General features: G+C 30.4%; 1 protein-coding gene across 31 annotated transcripts in view; it reads right to left on the reverse strand.

The window, feature by feature from the left end:
* LOC129909002 (protein elav-like) overlaps positions 1–18,543 on the reverse strand; it is a 353,561-nt gene that overhangs the window by 43,929 nt on the left and 291,089 nt on the right. For 26 of the 31 annotated variants that reach the window (XM_055985894.1, XM_055985912.1, XM_055985900.1 and 23 more), the window contains 3 exons: positions 16,021–16,842; positions 15,381–15,434; positions 7,540–7,632 (listed from right to left, as the gene is read on the reverse strand). In XM_055985894.1, coding sequence (XP_055841869.1) covers positions 7,540–7,632; positions 15,381–15,434; positions 16,021–16,842 — 969 coding nt within the window. The remainder of the gene's footprint in view (positions 1–7,539; positions 7,633–15,380; positions 15,435–16,020; positions 16,843–18,543) is intronic. The other 5 variants (XM_055985910.1, XM_055985911.1, XM_055985909.1 and 2 more) reach the window with 1 other exon arrangement.

The following is an 18,543-nucleotide window of genomic DNA, read 5'->3' on the forward strand; positions in this document are numbered from 1 at the left end:
GAATACACACAGGTTGGATACTATACTATGTGCATTCTGTGTTTAAAACAAAAGAATATATATGATACACGAGAATGGGAGCCATATCTGAAAGGATTTATAGTTTCAACTATTATTTATGTTTAACGAATGGTAGTATTTTTATTTTCAAAGAAATAATTCATTTAGATTGAAGAATTAAAGTCAGATTATGTGTGTGTGGGAAAAAGAGGAATAAAAGGAGCACAAAAAGAAGTATGTTGTGCAGGATTAAATGCACAACTAGGTTGCAGGATTTACTTAGAATTTTCGCTATTTTATTATGAACTCAGCGAAACAACCAAAACAAATGGAAAACCGATAATATCAAACTAACTTCCTAACTAATTGGAAACACATAAATAAGCAGGACTTTGATTGATGTACAGATCAATTAAGAGAGTTTCGCTAACTTCCTATGAACTTAGCGAAACACGAATTGAAGAGTTATAAAGCCTGAACTATTGTAAATAAATAATAAGTAATTATACACATTGGAAATTGCTTTCACTGACGAGGAGACGACTTTATAAGGTTTTCGCTCAATTCATATGAACTTAGCGAAAAAACCAACAAGGAATATAAAAGACCAATGCAACTTAAATACAGTTTGAATTGAACGAAATTAGCAAACGTGAAACATTTAACTCGTTTAACAAGCAAGCACTAAGAATATTCAGAAGAAGGTATTTCTTACACTGCTTTATCGACATTTGAAAGCCTGTTGTAAATTATAAGAAGGATGATCAGGAAATATATTTGAAGAAAATTATAATTGTTCCTGATTTATAAAAACCGTCCGGTTTTCAGTTTCCCAAAAAACATACAACTGCATTACCGACGCACGTAATTCATAAATTTTGGTAAAAATAACATTCAACGAAATCAGATCCAATTCCAAAAGAGAAGAACACTGTATTACAAACACTGTATTGCTGATATCCCAGTCTATCATTGATGGACAAACGAAAATTGTAATGAAAATAACTTTTAAAAAGACTAGAATCAATTTAAAGGTTTCGAAAGCTCAAAAAGTTTTAATTTGTAGACATTTTTAACACTACATAACCGACATTGATTAATTTTCTCATAGGACGATAGAACTGAAACATGCCTTAAACATTTTTTTTTAGTTATCGACAAAAAGGTTTATAATACCGAAAACAACTCTAAAATATATAGATTCAATGTTCGAGTAAATTTAAATTTGGAAGGTAGTGGCGTGGTTTGATTGCAGTACCCCAATTTAAATCCTCAAACCGATAGAAGTAATTAAATAAGCATAATTCGCTTCTTTCTGACAAAATTTATTTCGAATCAGCCAAACAGATAGGATTCTACGTAAAGTTTGGGGTTCCACAGGAGAGCCAACAGACCCCTTTACTTTTTTGTTGAAATAAATTTCTACTTTAAAATATCTACCATTTCCACGATTGTTATTTCAAATTTTACTCCATATATTCAAGTCCTATTAAAATCTGTTTATACATTTTTATTAACTTCACTTAGCTTTTCACTGAAAAGAATTGAGATTTGATGATTTTCAATAAACGAAGAACATCGACAAATAATTTATTAACAATTTTTCATTTGCTTTTCTTGTATGTAAAAATCATTTAACATCCCCCCAAACGATGTCAAATATCATGAAAACACATTTTTTTAATCTTCAAATGGAATACTTTACCCTTGGGGCGCAATCTTTGTGTAAGTACTTTAAAAAGCCAATTTATTAAAAAATGTTCTGTTTTCTTTTTTCGTGATTGATTTGATCCCATATACTCGTCGTATACATACCATGTCGAATTCAAATTTATCTCAAAAAATAAAAAAAAAATTTGAATTTCCTCTTCTACAAAAGGCCATTGACTTCTATTTCGATTCAATCCAATCATACCTCACTTATCTGAGCTTGAGATGTGAAAAAAAAGTTTTTTTTTTTTTATTTAACATTGAACATTTTCATTTCGTTTTGCCCTCTAACGCGTCGTCATCGTTGTCAACATTCAACATTCGACATCGACGACGACAACTTTTTCCGATAAAACGGAAAAATATTTTTTGCAAAAAAAAAAAAAACAAACTTCATATCCCGAAGGCATACAAGGAGCACCTTAACTTTACTTTTTTTTTTTTCAAACACGAACCAATAAGAATGAACCTCTGTGGCAAAAATAACAAACACAACTCAGGTTCTTTTGCAGGTACTCGTACATATGTATGTGTACCTTCTTCTTCAAGCTGTGTAATACATAGAAGAGTAGTATATTCCATTTCAGTGACTTTGTTAAGAATGCATATTTGATGGGTTGTGTCCCCTTTGGGTTTTGAGCAGGATTCTTGTTCGACGCTGTCGTTGTCACACACAGCGTCACCATCACCATCTTTGTATGCAACTAGAGAATTCAATAAAGTCAACACTCAATGCACCCCTGATAGCAACTTACTCCTTTCTATGCGTTGCGAATAAGTAATTTTAACGAAAATTGAATAAAAATTGAAAAATAACTAAATGAATCGCAGACGACGACGACGACGATGGTGACGGTGATGGGGGCGTATACGTAACATTTTTTTTTTTATATTTCAATTTTAGCTATTTTCGATATAAAGTTTTATTGGCTTCGTTTAATAGATTTTTGTTGATAACAAAAATGAAGAAATTTCAATAAAAAACGAGAAAAAAATGTTGTGCAGGTGAAGTGTAAAAAAATGACAAGGTAAAGTTGTTCAAAGCGACGCATATGATCAAGGAGCTCTTAAGCATTGGTTGTACTTATTTTTATGTAAAATTAAGGGAACCACTTTATTTAGAATTTTAATAAATAAAAATAAAGGCATCGGTACACTCTGGTGTATGCGCAATATTTATTTTTATTTAAATTCATTTTTGTTTACTTGACTCCCAAAATCTTCAAACCTCAAGAAATGGTCCTTGATGCAATGCAATTTAGAAATAATATTCATTTGGAAATCAATGGAAAAAAGCTGCAGTTGAAAAAAAGTACACTCTGGCGTATACGTATCTTTTTTTTAGCTACGCCATTGAGATGGGATTTTAACATTAAAGTAAGGTTGAAAAGTTTTATTAAATAAGTTGAAAATTTCCAAAATATGATGACCAAATCTAAGACTAGATGGTTAATGATTTTAAGACCTCGATTTTATAAAATATTAATCGTAGCTGTCACGGGTGAACGGTTTCGGTACTGGTGGGAAATTTGATATTTTTTTTTTTTGGCAAGAAAAGAGTTTCTTTTGGGTAAAATCTAGAACACAGATTACACTTAATTTGAACTGTCAAGGGTGGAAAAGATTTGTTTGTTAAATTAAAAAAAAATTGAAGGCCTTAAATGATCAATCCCGTAATTTTTTTTAAATGTCAACAAATGTCCACTTTAATATTATGCCATAACTCATTTAATTTTTTATGCAAATCTATCAAATTTAACGAAAAGAAGCAGAAAGTTAATTGTTCACTGTGGCGTATGCGTAACTTTTTTTTCTTTTTTAAATCAAATGCTTAGTTCTGTAAAAAAAATCTTTTAGTTGAATTTTTATCATTTTTCCAAATGAATAACCAAAAAAATAATGTTTATTCAATTTTTCGCTTTGAAAAAAGAAAAAATGTACTCCTAAGAATTTAGGAGTTCATTCATTTAAGCATTCAAAAATATTGAGTTGTTTTACTTTGAATGGACTTATTTCAAGCTTCTAGTTTTTTTTTCCTTTCAATTGAACTTTAAAGTGCTAATGGTCTTGCATCAATAATGACTTAAAAAAAAAGAAATAAATCAATTAAACTTCTTCATTCTACAACTTCAGACTTACAATACAAAAAAAAAAGAAAAAAAAATGTAATGCCGCAATAATATTTTCCTTGCTTACAAAACTAGAGCAGCAGCATACACAATCTCTTGAAAAGCCATGTAGGTAAAATATCTACATTTATATGCCATTCAGCAGGCTTACAAAATAAAATAAAAAGTAGATCCAAGGGATAAACAATTTTATCCCTAAATTCTCCCTAGCGTCAATCGCCTATCTATACCCCCCCCCCCCCCCCCCAAACCTCATAGCATAAAACCCCAAATGAGCTTGAATGCATGAAATGCACTTAGAGTTCAACTTATTGCTGTGTTGTTGTATAGTTCCACACGAACACACACACAGCGATATAAAATTTGTATTGTATGTGAGATGGTTTGCATGTTTTTGGAGGAGCCTGCTGCTGTACCGCATCTGCACCGAATTTTATATTTTTTTTTATGATTTTCCGAAACACAAAAAAGAAAAATATACAAAAAAACTTGCTGATATGAAATAACATTGTGCATTCATGTTTTTTTTGGCGTGGAGGGGGGATAGATTTTATTTGAAATGTAAATGCAGTCCGTTTCATCGTCGACAATGACAATGGATGGTGGATTTTTATTTTCATTGTGTTGTGTAGTATTCTCGTGGATATATATATTTCTATGAGAGAGAAAGGCAGAGGATATACTTCATGCGGGATTTATATACTAAGCCATATCGAGCCTAAATAAACGATTTTAGTGCACAGAGAGGAGAGTTAAATAAAGATTGGTTTTATAAAACGATAAATGCAATGTCACTGGGGCTCTGGGCTCACACAGGATCAACTTTTTTTTTTTGCCTTTCAGTTTTACTCTATTCAAGTTTTGGTTTTGAATTGTCTAATATATATATTTTCGTTCGTTTTTTGTTGGTTTTTTATAGGAAATAAAGTTTTGTAAAAATTTAAAAAAAAAACCAACGAAATATGTTCGGTGGGTTTTAGAGAGTTTTTGATGGTGGAAAATATTGTTGATGGGATAAACTAGACAAACCGTATATAGGAATGTTTTGTTACCTATTTTTTTGGTTTCCTTACGTTAGGTGAAAATTTAAACCGATAAAAGGTGAAAATTGTGAGTTGTGCATATTGTAGATTTGTTGGAATAGAAACTTAAAAGAAATGTAAACTAAAGAATTTATTAAATTTAAATACATCATAAAAATTTGCCAAATATTACCGCTTACAACATCTGAAAAATATTAATTAAAATACATGTCGGCAAGGTAGATTAATGAACTATATCTCAAAAGTTAATAGCGTGTAATCATTAAAAGTTTTTCCGAAGTGCAACAGCATCGAAATCTTAAAATTCAGATTTATTGTCTGACATTAATAATTGCAACGAGTGTCGGTAATGTAGACTAAGAAAATGTGGTATCGAATATTTATCGGAATTGACAATTCTGTTTGATATAAAATATCGTGTCGTAAAGGTAGACACCAATGAAATATTTTTGAAGTGAGACAAATCTCTAACTCGAAAAAAGATGTGTCGGTAAGGTAGATTCGTACAAATGCCATCAAAGTGCACAAAAAAGCCATAAACAGGCTCAGGTTTTGACATTTATATTAATAAAAGAGTTGCAAAATTGTGTCGATAAGGTAGATTCTTTAAAATTGCTTGTTAAGTACAATAACTAGCTAGATTTCGAAATGAAATATTTGTATACTCTTTAAGTCCATTCCAAAATATGTGATCACAAAACTAAAAATTTACAAAAAAGCACCATTTCGCTCTCCCTCCTTTTCCCCTTAAAAATTAACCCTCTCTTAAAAGATTTGGGATTTTTCTACAGTTTGCTGAAATCGTTAATACAAAAGTCTCCAATAAGTCCACCTTTTGTCGTCACTTTGGAATCATAATTTAATTTGTTCTCCATTAAAACACAAAGAAAATTGTCTCTACAATCTGAAATCCAATAAAAATAGCAAAGCATCCTGTCGTAAAGATATGAAATGTCCATTTTGATAAAAAACGAGATAATAATATTGTTCAAAAAATTTCCTTAATTTCTCTCAAATAAAATAATCATCCAAAGCATTAATTTGCAACAATTTCATTTAGATAATAAAATGAAAAAAAATTATGGGCAGGACGAAACACAGAGAAGAAAAAAAAAAAACATCCCAGACATTTTCTAATTTAATTAAAATTCACATTCAATTAAAGTGCGGAAAAGAGAAAGAAAGAAAGATGGAGCAAAAGTATAGTATAGTGTAGAGATCCCTTCTCTGAATTCATCACAGAATTTGCCACAAGCAATTAAAATAACGAATACCAGAACCGAACCAGCAACCAGCAGCAGCAGCAGCACCAACCTAAGAGAAGTATAAACGCAAATGAAAATGAAAGAACGAAAAAAATAACAAAAACCGTCTGCCTTCATTTGCATGAAAAACGCACACAGCAAATTGAATGCTAGCTACCGTTATAATTAATACATTCAAAACAGAATATACGTTCCGTATCCCCCCAAAAATCCTCCGTCTCTCTCGATATCTCGTTTGTGTGTGTGTGTGTAAATCCAATTTTGATGGATAAAGGATGCATCACACCGGAAACAGTCCATCATTGCGAGCAGCACACACAAAAAAATGATGAATTAATCCAGCACCAACAACAAACTGTCTTTTATCCCTGCCCGACAAAAAAATATTATAAATTGATGCAATGCTAGCGAAAAACCCTGATGAAGGGCGAGAAATATAATTAAATACAATCGAGCAAATTAAACATTTCGTGGAATTTCCATATTTATTCTTGCTTGCTGCTGCCTCTTAGCCATTGTCACATCAGCGAACGCCCCCATCATCATACTCTCCCCGTAGGACTATACCAGGACTTTCAGCCATAAGTAATAATAATTGTAATTTCAAGAGTAAATTTTAATCGTTTAATATTCCAATTATAATATGTTGTGTGTTGTTCCTGAAGGAAAAATTATAAAAACAAAAAGAAAATATTTTTACCAGGAACTCTCTCAGGGCTGCAGATTTCAATTAACAACTTTATTTTAAAATTTTTTGGTGAATGAAAACCTGCGGACTAAATGGCAAGTGATGGGGAAAATAAAGTTGATCCTTCCTTTCACGAAAAATTGTAGGTATATATGCAAGCATCAACCAACTTTTGTGGCATTGTTTTTTTTTCTCTTTGTTTTTTGATGATGAGTATTCAGGCGATAAGAACAGAAAAAAAAACAAAAAATAAAGGTAAACCAAAATTATGAAAAGGTCCTTTCAACACCCGGTGTATTTGGAAGTTTTTAATACTTTTTTAACTTATATTCGACGAATTTCAAAGCATTTTCAGACTATTTTTTTTTTTTTTTTTGAGGGGTAAGATGGAAAATTATTTTGAAATTATTCACTTTTTTGATTAAAATATTATAAACAAAAAAAAAATTGTATATTAAAATTTAAAAATATATGTGTATAGTTTATTTTTTATATATCAAACAAATTTGTTTTGTTTGTTTTTTATATTTTTTTTTTGCAAATGTTTGTCAACAAAATTACTAAAACAAAAAATAATTAGAATTTTAAATTTAAAAACAAAAAACATTGTAAAACACTATAATGTATAGATATATTATATATATAAATATATTTAATGTAAATATATAGTTTTTTTTTTTAAGTAAAAAATTGTTCATGCACACCTCAATCTTGCGTCCCTCAACCACAGTGCCGTGAAGACGTTCGCGTGCTCTCTCCGCATCGCTACTATTAGCGAATGTTACAAAACCGAATCCCTACATGCAAAGGACAGAACAAAGATACATGCAATTTTGTATTGGTTGATTTTTTTAAATGGTTTTCAAATAATATAATAATAATAATTGTTTTTTTTTTTTTTTTCAATATACTTAGACTAACTTTTTTTTTAATAATTATAATTTTATTTGTTTTTTTTTTAGATTTTTCTTATTATTTTTTTTTTTTTTCAATAAAATATTTCTTAAATATAAGTCAAATTAAATTTTTATAAAAATAAATACAAACAGGATTTGCTCAAAAACAACATGCAACAAAATATAGTTTATAATTTTTTATTAGTTTTTTAAATAGTATTTTTAGAATATTTGGTTGGCTTACTTATTTGTATTCAATTTCATTTTTTATAAGTTTTGTTATTTTTTCTGAAAAAAAAAAAATGAAAAACATTTACATTTATCAGAAAATCAAAGTTTACAGAGGCCTATTAACCAGCCCATTGAAATATTTTTGGTCCTTCGAGCCGGAAATTTTTGTCCTTCAAGTCAAAACTCAAAATCTCACTCGTGATTGAAAAATCATAAGATATTGCTCACCATTTTTTTTGACAATCGGAAATATTCTAATAAAATTTCATTGATTTACACATTTTCACAAAAAATGTACACACAGAGTGAAAGTCAAAAGACTAAACTTTTTTATAATATTTGTGTTGATGAATTATTTTGTGAATTGATTGTTCACACAACAGTGAAAGTTTCTATACATAGTAAAATCAAATTGAAGTTTCATAAAAAAAAAATTTTCACTTTTCTAGTTTTTAAACATTTTATTCGCTATTAATTTTTCACTCAGAAGTTAAATTTGAAAAATTAAATAATTTTGACAACTAAATTGTTCATTCATTAAAAATTGACTTAAATTCATAAAAAATTAAGACATTTCATGAATTATCTTTTCCCCACCTCGAAAACACCATTTTTCGATAAGCATCGATAAGCAAAAAAAATCTAAAAACCTCAAAACTAATCCAGACTACGAAAAAAGCATCTCCTCCTGGTGCTATTTCCCGTACATTCTTCTGCATACGTGTGTCTTGTTTGCAGCAGCAAAATAACATCCTATTCTCTTTTAAGGATAACTCTCTACAAATTAATCTTCCCAAAACACCAACAACAACAAAATAAACCAAACTAAGAAAAAAAAAAAAAATTAAACAATTTTTTCTTGTACATCTTTATCTTGTCGTCCACATTCCTCGACGAACTTAAAACTTCAATAAAAAATCTATTTTTTGTAGTTTTGCTTGGCATTTTATGCTGGAGGATATGTCTAAAGTTTTTGCGGCAGTCTGGCTCCTTGCACATAGTTTTGCTGTTTGATTTTTGTTCTCGTTGTTGTTGTTGGAGATTAAGATTTGTTAGAAAATTTTCGTGTCCTTCTTAATTCCCATAACAAACCCTCTGTTTTTTTCCATTTTTTCGTTTTGTTTGTAACGGTTTTTTGGATTTTTTTCTTGTTTTTGGTTAGAATATTTTGGTCCTTTTTGTAGCAGTTTTATTTGCATCCTCAAATGTCGGTACGAAGAGATGCTTTTTTCTGTCTTTATGTGAGATTATAGGACAAGTGGATAAAACACATGCAGTATGCATGAGAAGAAGAAAACATTTTACATTTTTATTTTCTTTTTTAAGGTTTTTTTCCAGTTGTCGTTTGCAGGATGCGAGCTTAGATGATTAAGTACATTCACATAAACCCACAAAAAAAAAAACTTGATGTATGTCCTTTCGAGATAAGAACATTGGTTGGTTTTTGAACTCTCTCTCAAAAAATAAAAGAAGATAATAAAAAAGGAAGAAAAAGAAGATATATTTTGTTTGTTACTTTAACTGACTCTCAAGAGGACAAGTAATCATGTGGAAAAAGGAATAGATAATAAGAGAGAGTCCTTTCTATATCTGAGGGATTTGGTATTTTTGGTAAACTCCTTCTCGCAATTGTAGATAGCTATCTCTGAATTGAGGTGGAAAATTTAATTTTCTTTAATGTCCTTAAAAGTTCACCGAAGGTAAATTGGAAGCAGGACAACGAATACGAAGACGACGACGACGACGAGGACTCCGATGACAAAACACAGCTTTTGATCTGGGAATGCTGCTCTCAATTCGAGAAATGTGTAATGTGGAACACAAGAAGGACAATCGACCTGAAACCACCTTACAGCTCTAGCTAGTTGGTGTTTGCATGGGTATGTGTGTAAAGCTCTTGACTGGATGTGTCTGTTAAACATGCACAATGGTTTAGTTTGAAGATGGCTGCGAGACACGACCTCAATATGGGAAGAGGGCACATAAACTATATTATATATACCAAAATGAATATAGTGCTGCAGTCAAGATTATCAACATCGAGTGGTGGTGGTGTTTTCTGTATATGTTGTAACAGAAGTCAGAGCAGGATCAGCACCAGAAGAAGCAGCAGCAGCAACTACACAAAATGAAATGCTTGACAGGGAGTTTAAAGTAGGTGTATGTGTATGTAGGAGTTTGTATATGCATATCCTTCCTGTTTTGTGTATATATTCCTGCCTGATGTGAACTTTGTGAATTCCCTGCTAGGCAATTGAATATTCATAAAGCTTCTCTCTTTTCTTCTTCATTTTCTGTTGGTGTTGTGCTGTGTACGTTGTTGCTTCCTGACATTGATGTTAAGAAGGAAATGTGTAATTTGAAATGCATGGGCACATGCACATGACAAAAAGTTGCATTTCACAGAGTAAAAGAAGTTGTTTTTTTTTCTGTGTGTTTGTATTCTTTATATGGGGATAAAAAGGGTTTGACAAAGATAAGAGTTCAGACGACGATGACGACGATATGCAAACAAACCTGACATATAAGACTATTAATTTTGTGAGTTTATTTAGGAGTTTTTTTTTTTTTTGTTCAAGTTGTCTCGAGATATAATTAGCAGAGTCATGATATAGTCATGAACTAGAATATTACTTTTAATTGTTTGGAAGAAGTTGTTGAGATACTCTTTATTTTGGAAAATTATGCAGGTTCACGTCTTGGCTAGACAACATACTTTACATTCAAGGAGATAATTTTGAATTAAAAATCTTATGGAGATGAAAATGTATGATATAAAACTGGTGCTTAAAACATTTTAAACGCTTGAATGCAATTCAGCAGACTTTTTACACCTGAAATAACATTTATGATTTATACTTTATCATAGACACGTGGTGATTAAAAACATTTTAACACTTGGCTTCAAATTTTTGTTACAAAAATAATATATTTTGTAGAAGAATCTTTTTTAAAAAAATGTTTTAATCGCCTTATATGGTATTGGACTGATGCTGACACAATTTTCTACATATTAATGCGATTCAGCAGAACTTTAAACATTAAAAATAAAACATCTAACTGATCCTTTGCAATAAATAACTTGTGCTTGTAAAATTTAATGAAATCAATATCCTAGAGAAATATGATTCATATATTTTTCAGCATTTTGAATTATATGAAACTGATGCTTACAATATTTTAAACACCTGAATAGAATTCAACAGGTTTTACACTGAAAAATATCATATCTACCCGATGATTGGTCATAAGAAACTGATGCTCACAAAAATGTTCAATATTGGAGTAATTTTTAATGAGATCAATTAATCCAAATCAGAAGTCACAAATTGGTATTTCCTTTACAAAAAGCATTAGTCATGTTAATTTCTAGCTCAATAATTTCTAATCAAAGTTTAAAATTGCGAACAAAACGTACCTTGTTGTTCAATTATATTAAATCCATTCAACTCAAATGTGGATAATTTAAAAACCATGTTTTATTTTTTTCATAAAGCGGAATCATCTAAATCAAAAGACAGGAACTTCACCACATACGCACATTCCTCCAATTCCATTCAATCATTTCTTTGAAAATCAAAAAGCAAGTCCTGTGTTTTGTAGTGAAATGAACCAGAAATTTCAAAAAAAAAATCATAAATTCTTTTTACCAAACGTCAAAAATGCTCCCCCTCAAAATATTGTATTCCTGAGTAACAACTAAACTCCATTAAACCATTCCATGTAAACCTCTCTATCACTCTGCCATTTTGATTGGCAAAAGTTAGTACCGCACTCTCTCTCTCAATTAAATTACTTTTAAAAGCACCCTCCGCGCTTTTCTTCTTCTGATGATAGCTGCTGATTTTGTGACACAGAGAAATGTGAAGACGCGCCTTCCTTTTTATACTATACATGATTATAATCATTTTCTTTTCTATTTGGCAATGAAGGAGGCAAAACTTTTTCCACTCGAAAGTTAATATTTTCTTTAAGGAAAAAAACCTCAAATCAAATAAAAACCACTCGTACACATCTGTTCTGGTTTACTTTTGTGATAAGCACAAGGACTCGTGAATCCTCCCTCATTCCTCTACAACAGATAGATATAGATTTTTTTTGTGAGTTCATTTTAAATTGAGAAAAAGTCCGGGCACAACCTCAATGATCACCAGAGCACATCTTGAAACGACAAAGAACACACCAAACCAAAGTCACTTTTGCTTCTTCTTCGATGGAGTCGAAGTTTTTTTTTTTACTTAAAGTTGCTGAGGATAGTTGCTTAAGTGACACACCAGCGCAGCAGCCCTCAGGAGGACCGAGGAAGACCCAAGAGCAGTTTTCAGAGTGTCTAATAATAAGTTAAGACTTGAACTTTATACTCTGTCAAAAATTAATAAAAAAAAAATAACACACGAAGGAGGAGGAGTAAGAGGTAAAAGTGTAAAAGAAGAGAGTGCTTTTTAATTTTGCAATTAAATTTTGTGCCAAAAAGGAAAAGCGTGTATAAGGATAGGCTGGCTGACATAGGACAAAACGATGGGGAATAAAACAACGACCCAAAGCAGCAGAAGCAGCAGCAGTGGCACACTAATTCCATTATTGCTACTTTTTGCTGAGAAATATTTAAATGAAGATAAAGACGTTTGCATAAAATGTCAGGAGAAAATTATTATCATTTCACGATGATTTTCCATTTTCGTATATAATTTAAGAAAAAGAGAGGGAGATAAACACACGTTATGAGAAGGATAAGTCGTATCCAGGTGCGGATCTTTTCATTTCAAAGCAAATATTTGATGAATATCAATTTAGCTTGCAGTAAAAGTTGTAAGCACTTGTTTTTATTACAAAAATACCACAAAACCTGGTAGTTTTAGCAAAAAACATGTGCTCTATGTGGAAAATGTTTGTAAGCATCAGTTTTCTGTAAGAAAGTATTAACCACATGTGTATTTTTCAACACCAAAACTGTGCTGAATTGCTGGGGATCGTTAAAAAAATTTATTACTGATCAAGCTGTTAATGGTATCAGAAAAATATCGAAGTTTAGTACAGAATACATTTTCAAGAACAAGATACCCAACTTTCGACCTCAAAGGTCTGCTGAATATCAATAAAATATTTCAAATGTTTGTAAGCATCAGTTGTATTTCATTTTTTAAATTCATAATATGGATAAAAAAAACACCAACGATTTTGAAAGCATCACTGTTTTGAAGTAATTTAAGATTTGATTTTTATATTATTATCAATATCCGCTGAATATCACCCAAAATCATCTTAAATTTTGTAAGCATCAGTCTTTTCTGGCAAAACATGACTTAAATATACAAATTCCAATCAAAAAATCACATAATTTCTCCAAAAAAGGCACTGAGTAAAACCCCTCCAGCCCTGGTTGCCACACAACAACAATATGAATGGAAGTATGGTCGTAAAATTTTATTAAACTATTAACATTTAAGATTATATTTGCGTGTGCTCTCTCTCTATGCTTGGGGGATGAATATGTACGTTGGTTATATCTTTTTGAGAGTTAATAAAATTAAGGATAAAAGCACAAGCTAGCACAAGGATGCTTTATAATTACCATTTCCTTAAAGTTCTCAAACACACACAAACTCTGGTTTTGCACATTGTATTCAATGTTCTTCCATGCAAATATGAAGGAAAACGAGAAGAGAAAGATAACTATTATAGCAAAATGATGCAGTTTTTGGTGGAATGTTCTCCATATTCACCAATGGGGAATATTTGGTTTGGAGTAATAAACTTTATATTGTTGCAAAATGTGTATGTTCAAATTATTTAATAGAGATGAAGGAATTCAGGGAGTTTTAAGCTATCTAATAACTAGCAAAATCGTTGTTATGTACGAATTCATTGGAATTGAGAATGTATTTTGAGAAGTTTTGCACACATTTTCAGATGTTTTGTGGTTAACTAGTTGGTTGGCAGAGATCAAGGTCCTGAGTACTTCAGAAAATATTTTATTAAACGGACTAAGTCAAGGAAAAAGCACTAAATAATTTGTGTGGTTAGAAGGATCTTATGACTTTTTGACTTTCAGTAGATACTCTTTTAAAGTATTGAATTAAAAAATAACTTGAAGAAAATTACAAGGTTTATAAATTCGTCAGCATTTTAGTCAAATTTTGAAAATATATGTAAGCACTAGTTTTCTATGAAAAAAAAAACAGTAAAATGTCTATTGTTGGTTATTTTGAAGTGCCCGTTAGTTCCTTTGCTATTTTTATATAATCATATTAAACCTTTACGTCTTTTCACCTCTTTAAATTGAATACAAAAAGTAAGCCATCATTTTTGTTTTTCTTTTATAAAAATGCAATACAAACTTTTGAGTTTTTATAAATGTTTGCCTTAAATTTAAAATTAACATAAATACGAATATATATTTTTTTAACAAAATACAAAAATTACTTAACAAACAAATCAACAAAATACAAATTAAAAATACAAAATTATAGAAATAACAAAAAACATTCCTTACAAAAAATGAGACTTCTTTTAACTAACAAGAACAAAATACACAAAATATATAATTTGACAAACGAAAATAAAAATTAAAAAAACAACAAAATACTGCAAACAGAAAAGCAATAGCAATTTTTTTATACTTCATGAAAAATAAAAATTACGAAAATAAAAATTGTGATTTTATTTAACAAAAAACAAAGTTAAAATAAAAATTATGTGAAAATAAAAATAAAACAATAAATGGCAAGGACATGTTAAAAAATTTAAATTTTCTTAAACTATAAACTAATTTTTATCGTAAATTGTTTTTAAGCAAAATTCTATTTTTATTATATAATTTAGACTTAATAATAGTTTAAAAATATGCAGTGCATATACACTCATTTTTTACAGTAATGCATTATAAGAAAAACATTTCTTAAGATTTTTTTTACACAAAAACAAATTAATTATTTTAAAATTTTTTAATATGAATGTACACACAGGAATTTTTTTTGAAGACTTAAGATATAAATACCTACTTATTTTTTTTATTCAAATTGTGGATTGATTTTAAAAGTTTTCTGCATAATTTTTTTTTTATGTAATTTTTCAATTTTATAAAAGAATACAAATATTTTTTTTAGTGAAAGTTTTTGCTTCTATTAAAAAAAAAACTTTCGTAACGTTGTTTGAGTTTTGAGACTCAGAAATGTTAAAAATTTAGATCAAACTTTTTTTTTTATATTAATAAGTTGGTTTCTTGGTTGGTACTTATACTTACTTTTAAATACAATTAAATCGGACAAACAGACAAATAATTTTAAACCTAAAAATAATTTCTAATTCTTAAAATTAATATTTTTTTTTTAATTTTCTTATAAAAATAATAAAAATAGGATTTTTTGTTTCTCAATAATAAAAAAAATTTAACAACATTTATGAAAACAAATACATACCTTGCTGCCACGCTCATTGAATATAATTTCTACATCAAGTATTGTTCCAAATTGCTAATTATATGTATTTTTTTGGTATTTTGGACGCATTTCAGTTTTTATATATTGAGGGGATATATATTTTTTTTTCATATTTTTTTTTTTGGATGTGTAAACGGATGCAAAACGACCACAAATCAAGGGGTTGGTTTTGTTTTTTTTTTCGACATTTTTTTTTTATTTGAATTATTTTCAGTTGAGGGAGGAACGATCAATAAAAAGAAACAAAAAAAAGAAAAATAGTTGTTCAATATTATAAAAAACAAATTTGGTATACAATCAAGAGCGAGAGTCAAAAAATTTAATTAAAAATAAAAAACTAAAAAAACTAATTTTTTTTTTAACTAAAATTTGAAACAAAACAAAAAATTGAAACAAAATGTTTTCATTTTCATATAAAAAATTCAACTCCGAATGCAACAAAACATTCAAAAGTCCCAAAGTTAAAAAAAAAAATAATAAAAAAACATTTGTAACTCTATTATATACTGTCTCTATATAGCAACTATATAAATGTTGTATAAAATGCGTATATGTCGCTTTTGTTTTTTTTTTTTCGGGGAAGGGGTTAAAAGGATCAACTCGAATAAAGATAACTTACCCCAAACATTGCTCTTAGATCAGGATCACGAAATCTGAATGGAATATTCGAGACATGCAGTCTCTTTGGTTGACTCTTGTGATCGATGGGGACTAGAGCTGAGGCCAAGGATGCGGCGGGTGTTGTCTGTACAGCGGATGTCATAATTCCACTGGCAGCCGCATTTAAGCACGCTATAACCTGTGATGTTGTCTGTGATGCTACGGTACTGGAGGACACGGCAGTTGGGCCGGCGATGTTTGCCTGCAAACTGGATGGAAGACCACTGACAATGGATGACACAATTGTGGCAGTATCGAGTCCTGACGATGTGGTGGCCGAACTTCCGGGCACCGTACCAACGCCACCGCCCATCCCGCTTGCTACCACAGATGGAGCCATCTGTTGGGAGCTGGTTGTAACTGTTGACATATTGCTGATGCTGCTTTGTGATGCGGCGACTGCAGCGGCCATGGCAGCGGCGGCAGCATTTGTGTTGTTGAGGATCATCTGTGTGGTGACAGCTGATTGATTTGCACTGTTCATGTCGAGCAGACCTCCAGCTGCTGCACTGGTGACTATGCCATTTGTCGTGGGTGTGGCACTGCCGCCCGCCGACGATGATGTATTATTTGCACTGGAAATCGCCGCATTTACGCCGAGAGTGATGCCAGTTACAAGACTTGTACTGCCCACAGATGACGTCGTAGCGGCTGCTGCTGCTTGTGCTGCTGATATGCTAATTGGTGTTGAACCACCTCCTCCGCCACCACCGCCAGCTGAACCTGCGGTGCTATTTTGTCCAGCATTAAGTTCTGGTTCGGTTTTAATCAATACTGATGACTGTGAAACGAAAACAAAAGAAAAATTATATTAAAATAAATTTCAACTTTAAGGACGAGAAGAAGGATGAGGGGGGGATATATTTGGGACAAAGGGGATAAAGCGTAACATTCCCACTGCTGGAATAATTAAAAACACACCACAGGTGAATATGTGAAACAACAAACAAACACAAACCAAACTTTTTATGTTATTATTATGAATCCTTTTGCATTACAAATTTATTCCTTGGAAAAATAATTCTAGAAAATACATGCGATTTCATTTAAAAATAAAAAAAAACAAGATTCAATACAAATCCTTAAAAGTTAACGATAAATTGTTTTTTTTTTTTATAAATATATTATCCAAACCAGTCACCTTAAGTTGTTTGATTATTTTTATATTTTAGGGAAAAAAATCACATTTCTCAAAATTATTTTTAGCTCTACTCATAGCAAAATAATAGGAACCAAAAATAAATAATTAATTTTTTATTTAAAATAAAAAAAAATAAATAGAATTTGGATGGTAAATATATTGTTTTTCTTACGAGATGTGTTCTGTGGACCGATTTTTTTTTTAGAAAACTTACCTGAATTTTATAAAAATAATAAAAACAAATTTGACTAGACTAGGTAAGGGAAATAGTACAGTTTTGGATTTAAACGCCAAAAATGTCATTACCATGTCATTCCCCAACACTTATTTACCATACGTGCGTCGATGATAAATAAAATTATACCTACCTAAATAAAAAAAAGAATACTGGCCCTAAAACACACCTCTGTGGAACTCCTCCCAAAACGTAGTATTTACCCAATCTGAATTATTTTTAATAAGCTTCCACAGATATACAATCTGTTATGATTTTTCGCGGTTCCTGAAAAACTTTAAACATGTCAGTACTGTTACACATGTCATTTCGTTATTTTTGTGTGTTAGAAAATTATTTTTCTGACGTGTTGAAAGAGACAGATTTTTATTCTTTAACAAATTTAATTTAAATGAAAACATAAAATTCCTTTTAATATAATGACTTTACAATCTTTAAATGAAAAAATAATTTTAAATTAAATATTTTCCTCATTTTATTACAATTTTGAGTTGACTCGTTAATTCCCCAAAATAATAAGCTTTTATTTTAACCTTTTAATAAAATTAAATCTAATCTCATTCAAATAACCATAAAATCACTATTCACACTAAGACAAGCTGCTACTCTGCCTTCAAACATTTCTTCTACTACCCTTCAAACTAAAATACAATTTTCCAAGGACATTTTTGTCCTTGTTGTTGAATCAAAAAATATATCCAAAGTCTATACACAAAGGAAAATTCATTCGAGCAAGTTTCATCCTATTCAGGGAATTGTACGGTATACTTATCACAAATTAGAATATCCATTAACACTGGGGATCTTCTTCTTCTCTGTTTATATATTTTTTTTTTCTCATCTTGATTTTTAAGGAAAGAAAAAAGGAAGAGAGAATCTGACAGAATCTAAAAACAAAAAGTAATTTTTTTTTCCATTCGACTTGAATTCTACAAAAAAAAGAAAAATATTCAATTCTTTTTACACACTTTCATTCGACTGACTACGAACAATACTCTCTCTCTTTCATGTCACATAGCATCAGCATTTGCAAGGATCTCCGAGGGTTCTAACTATGGAGGATTCGATCCAACGCTCTGCGTTCGACTTGGCTCGACTCGACCCGA

This window comes from Episyrphus balteatus, chromosome 2 (assembly GCF_945859705.1).
Source record: "Episyrphus balteatus chromosome 2, idEpiBalt1.1, whole genome shotgun sequence".
NCBI lineage: Eukaryota > Metazoa > Arthropoda > Insecta > Diptera > Syrphidae > Episyrphus > Episyrphus balteatus.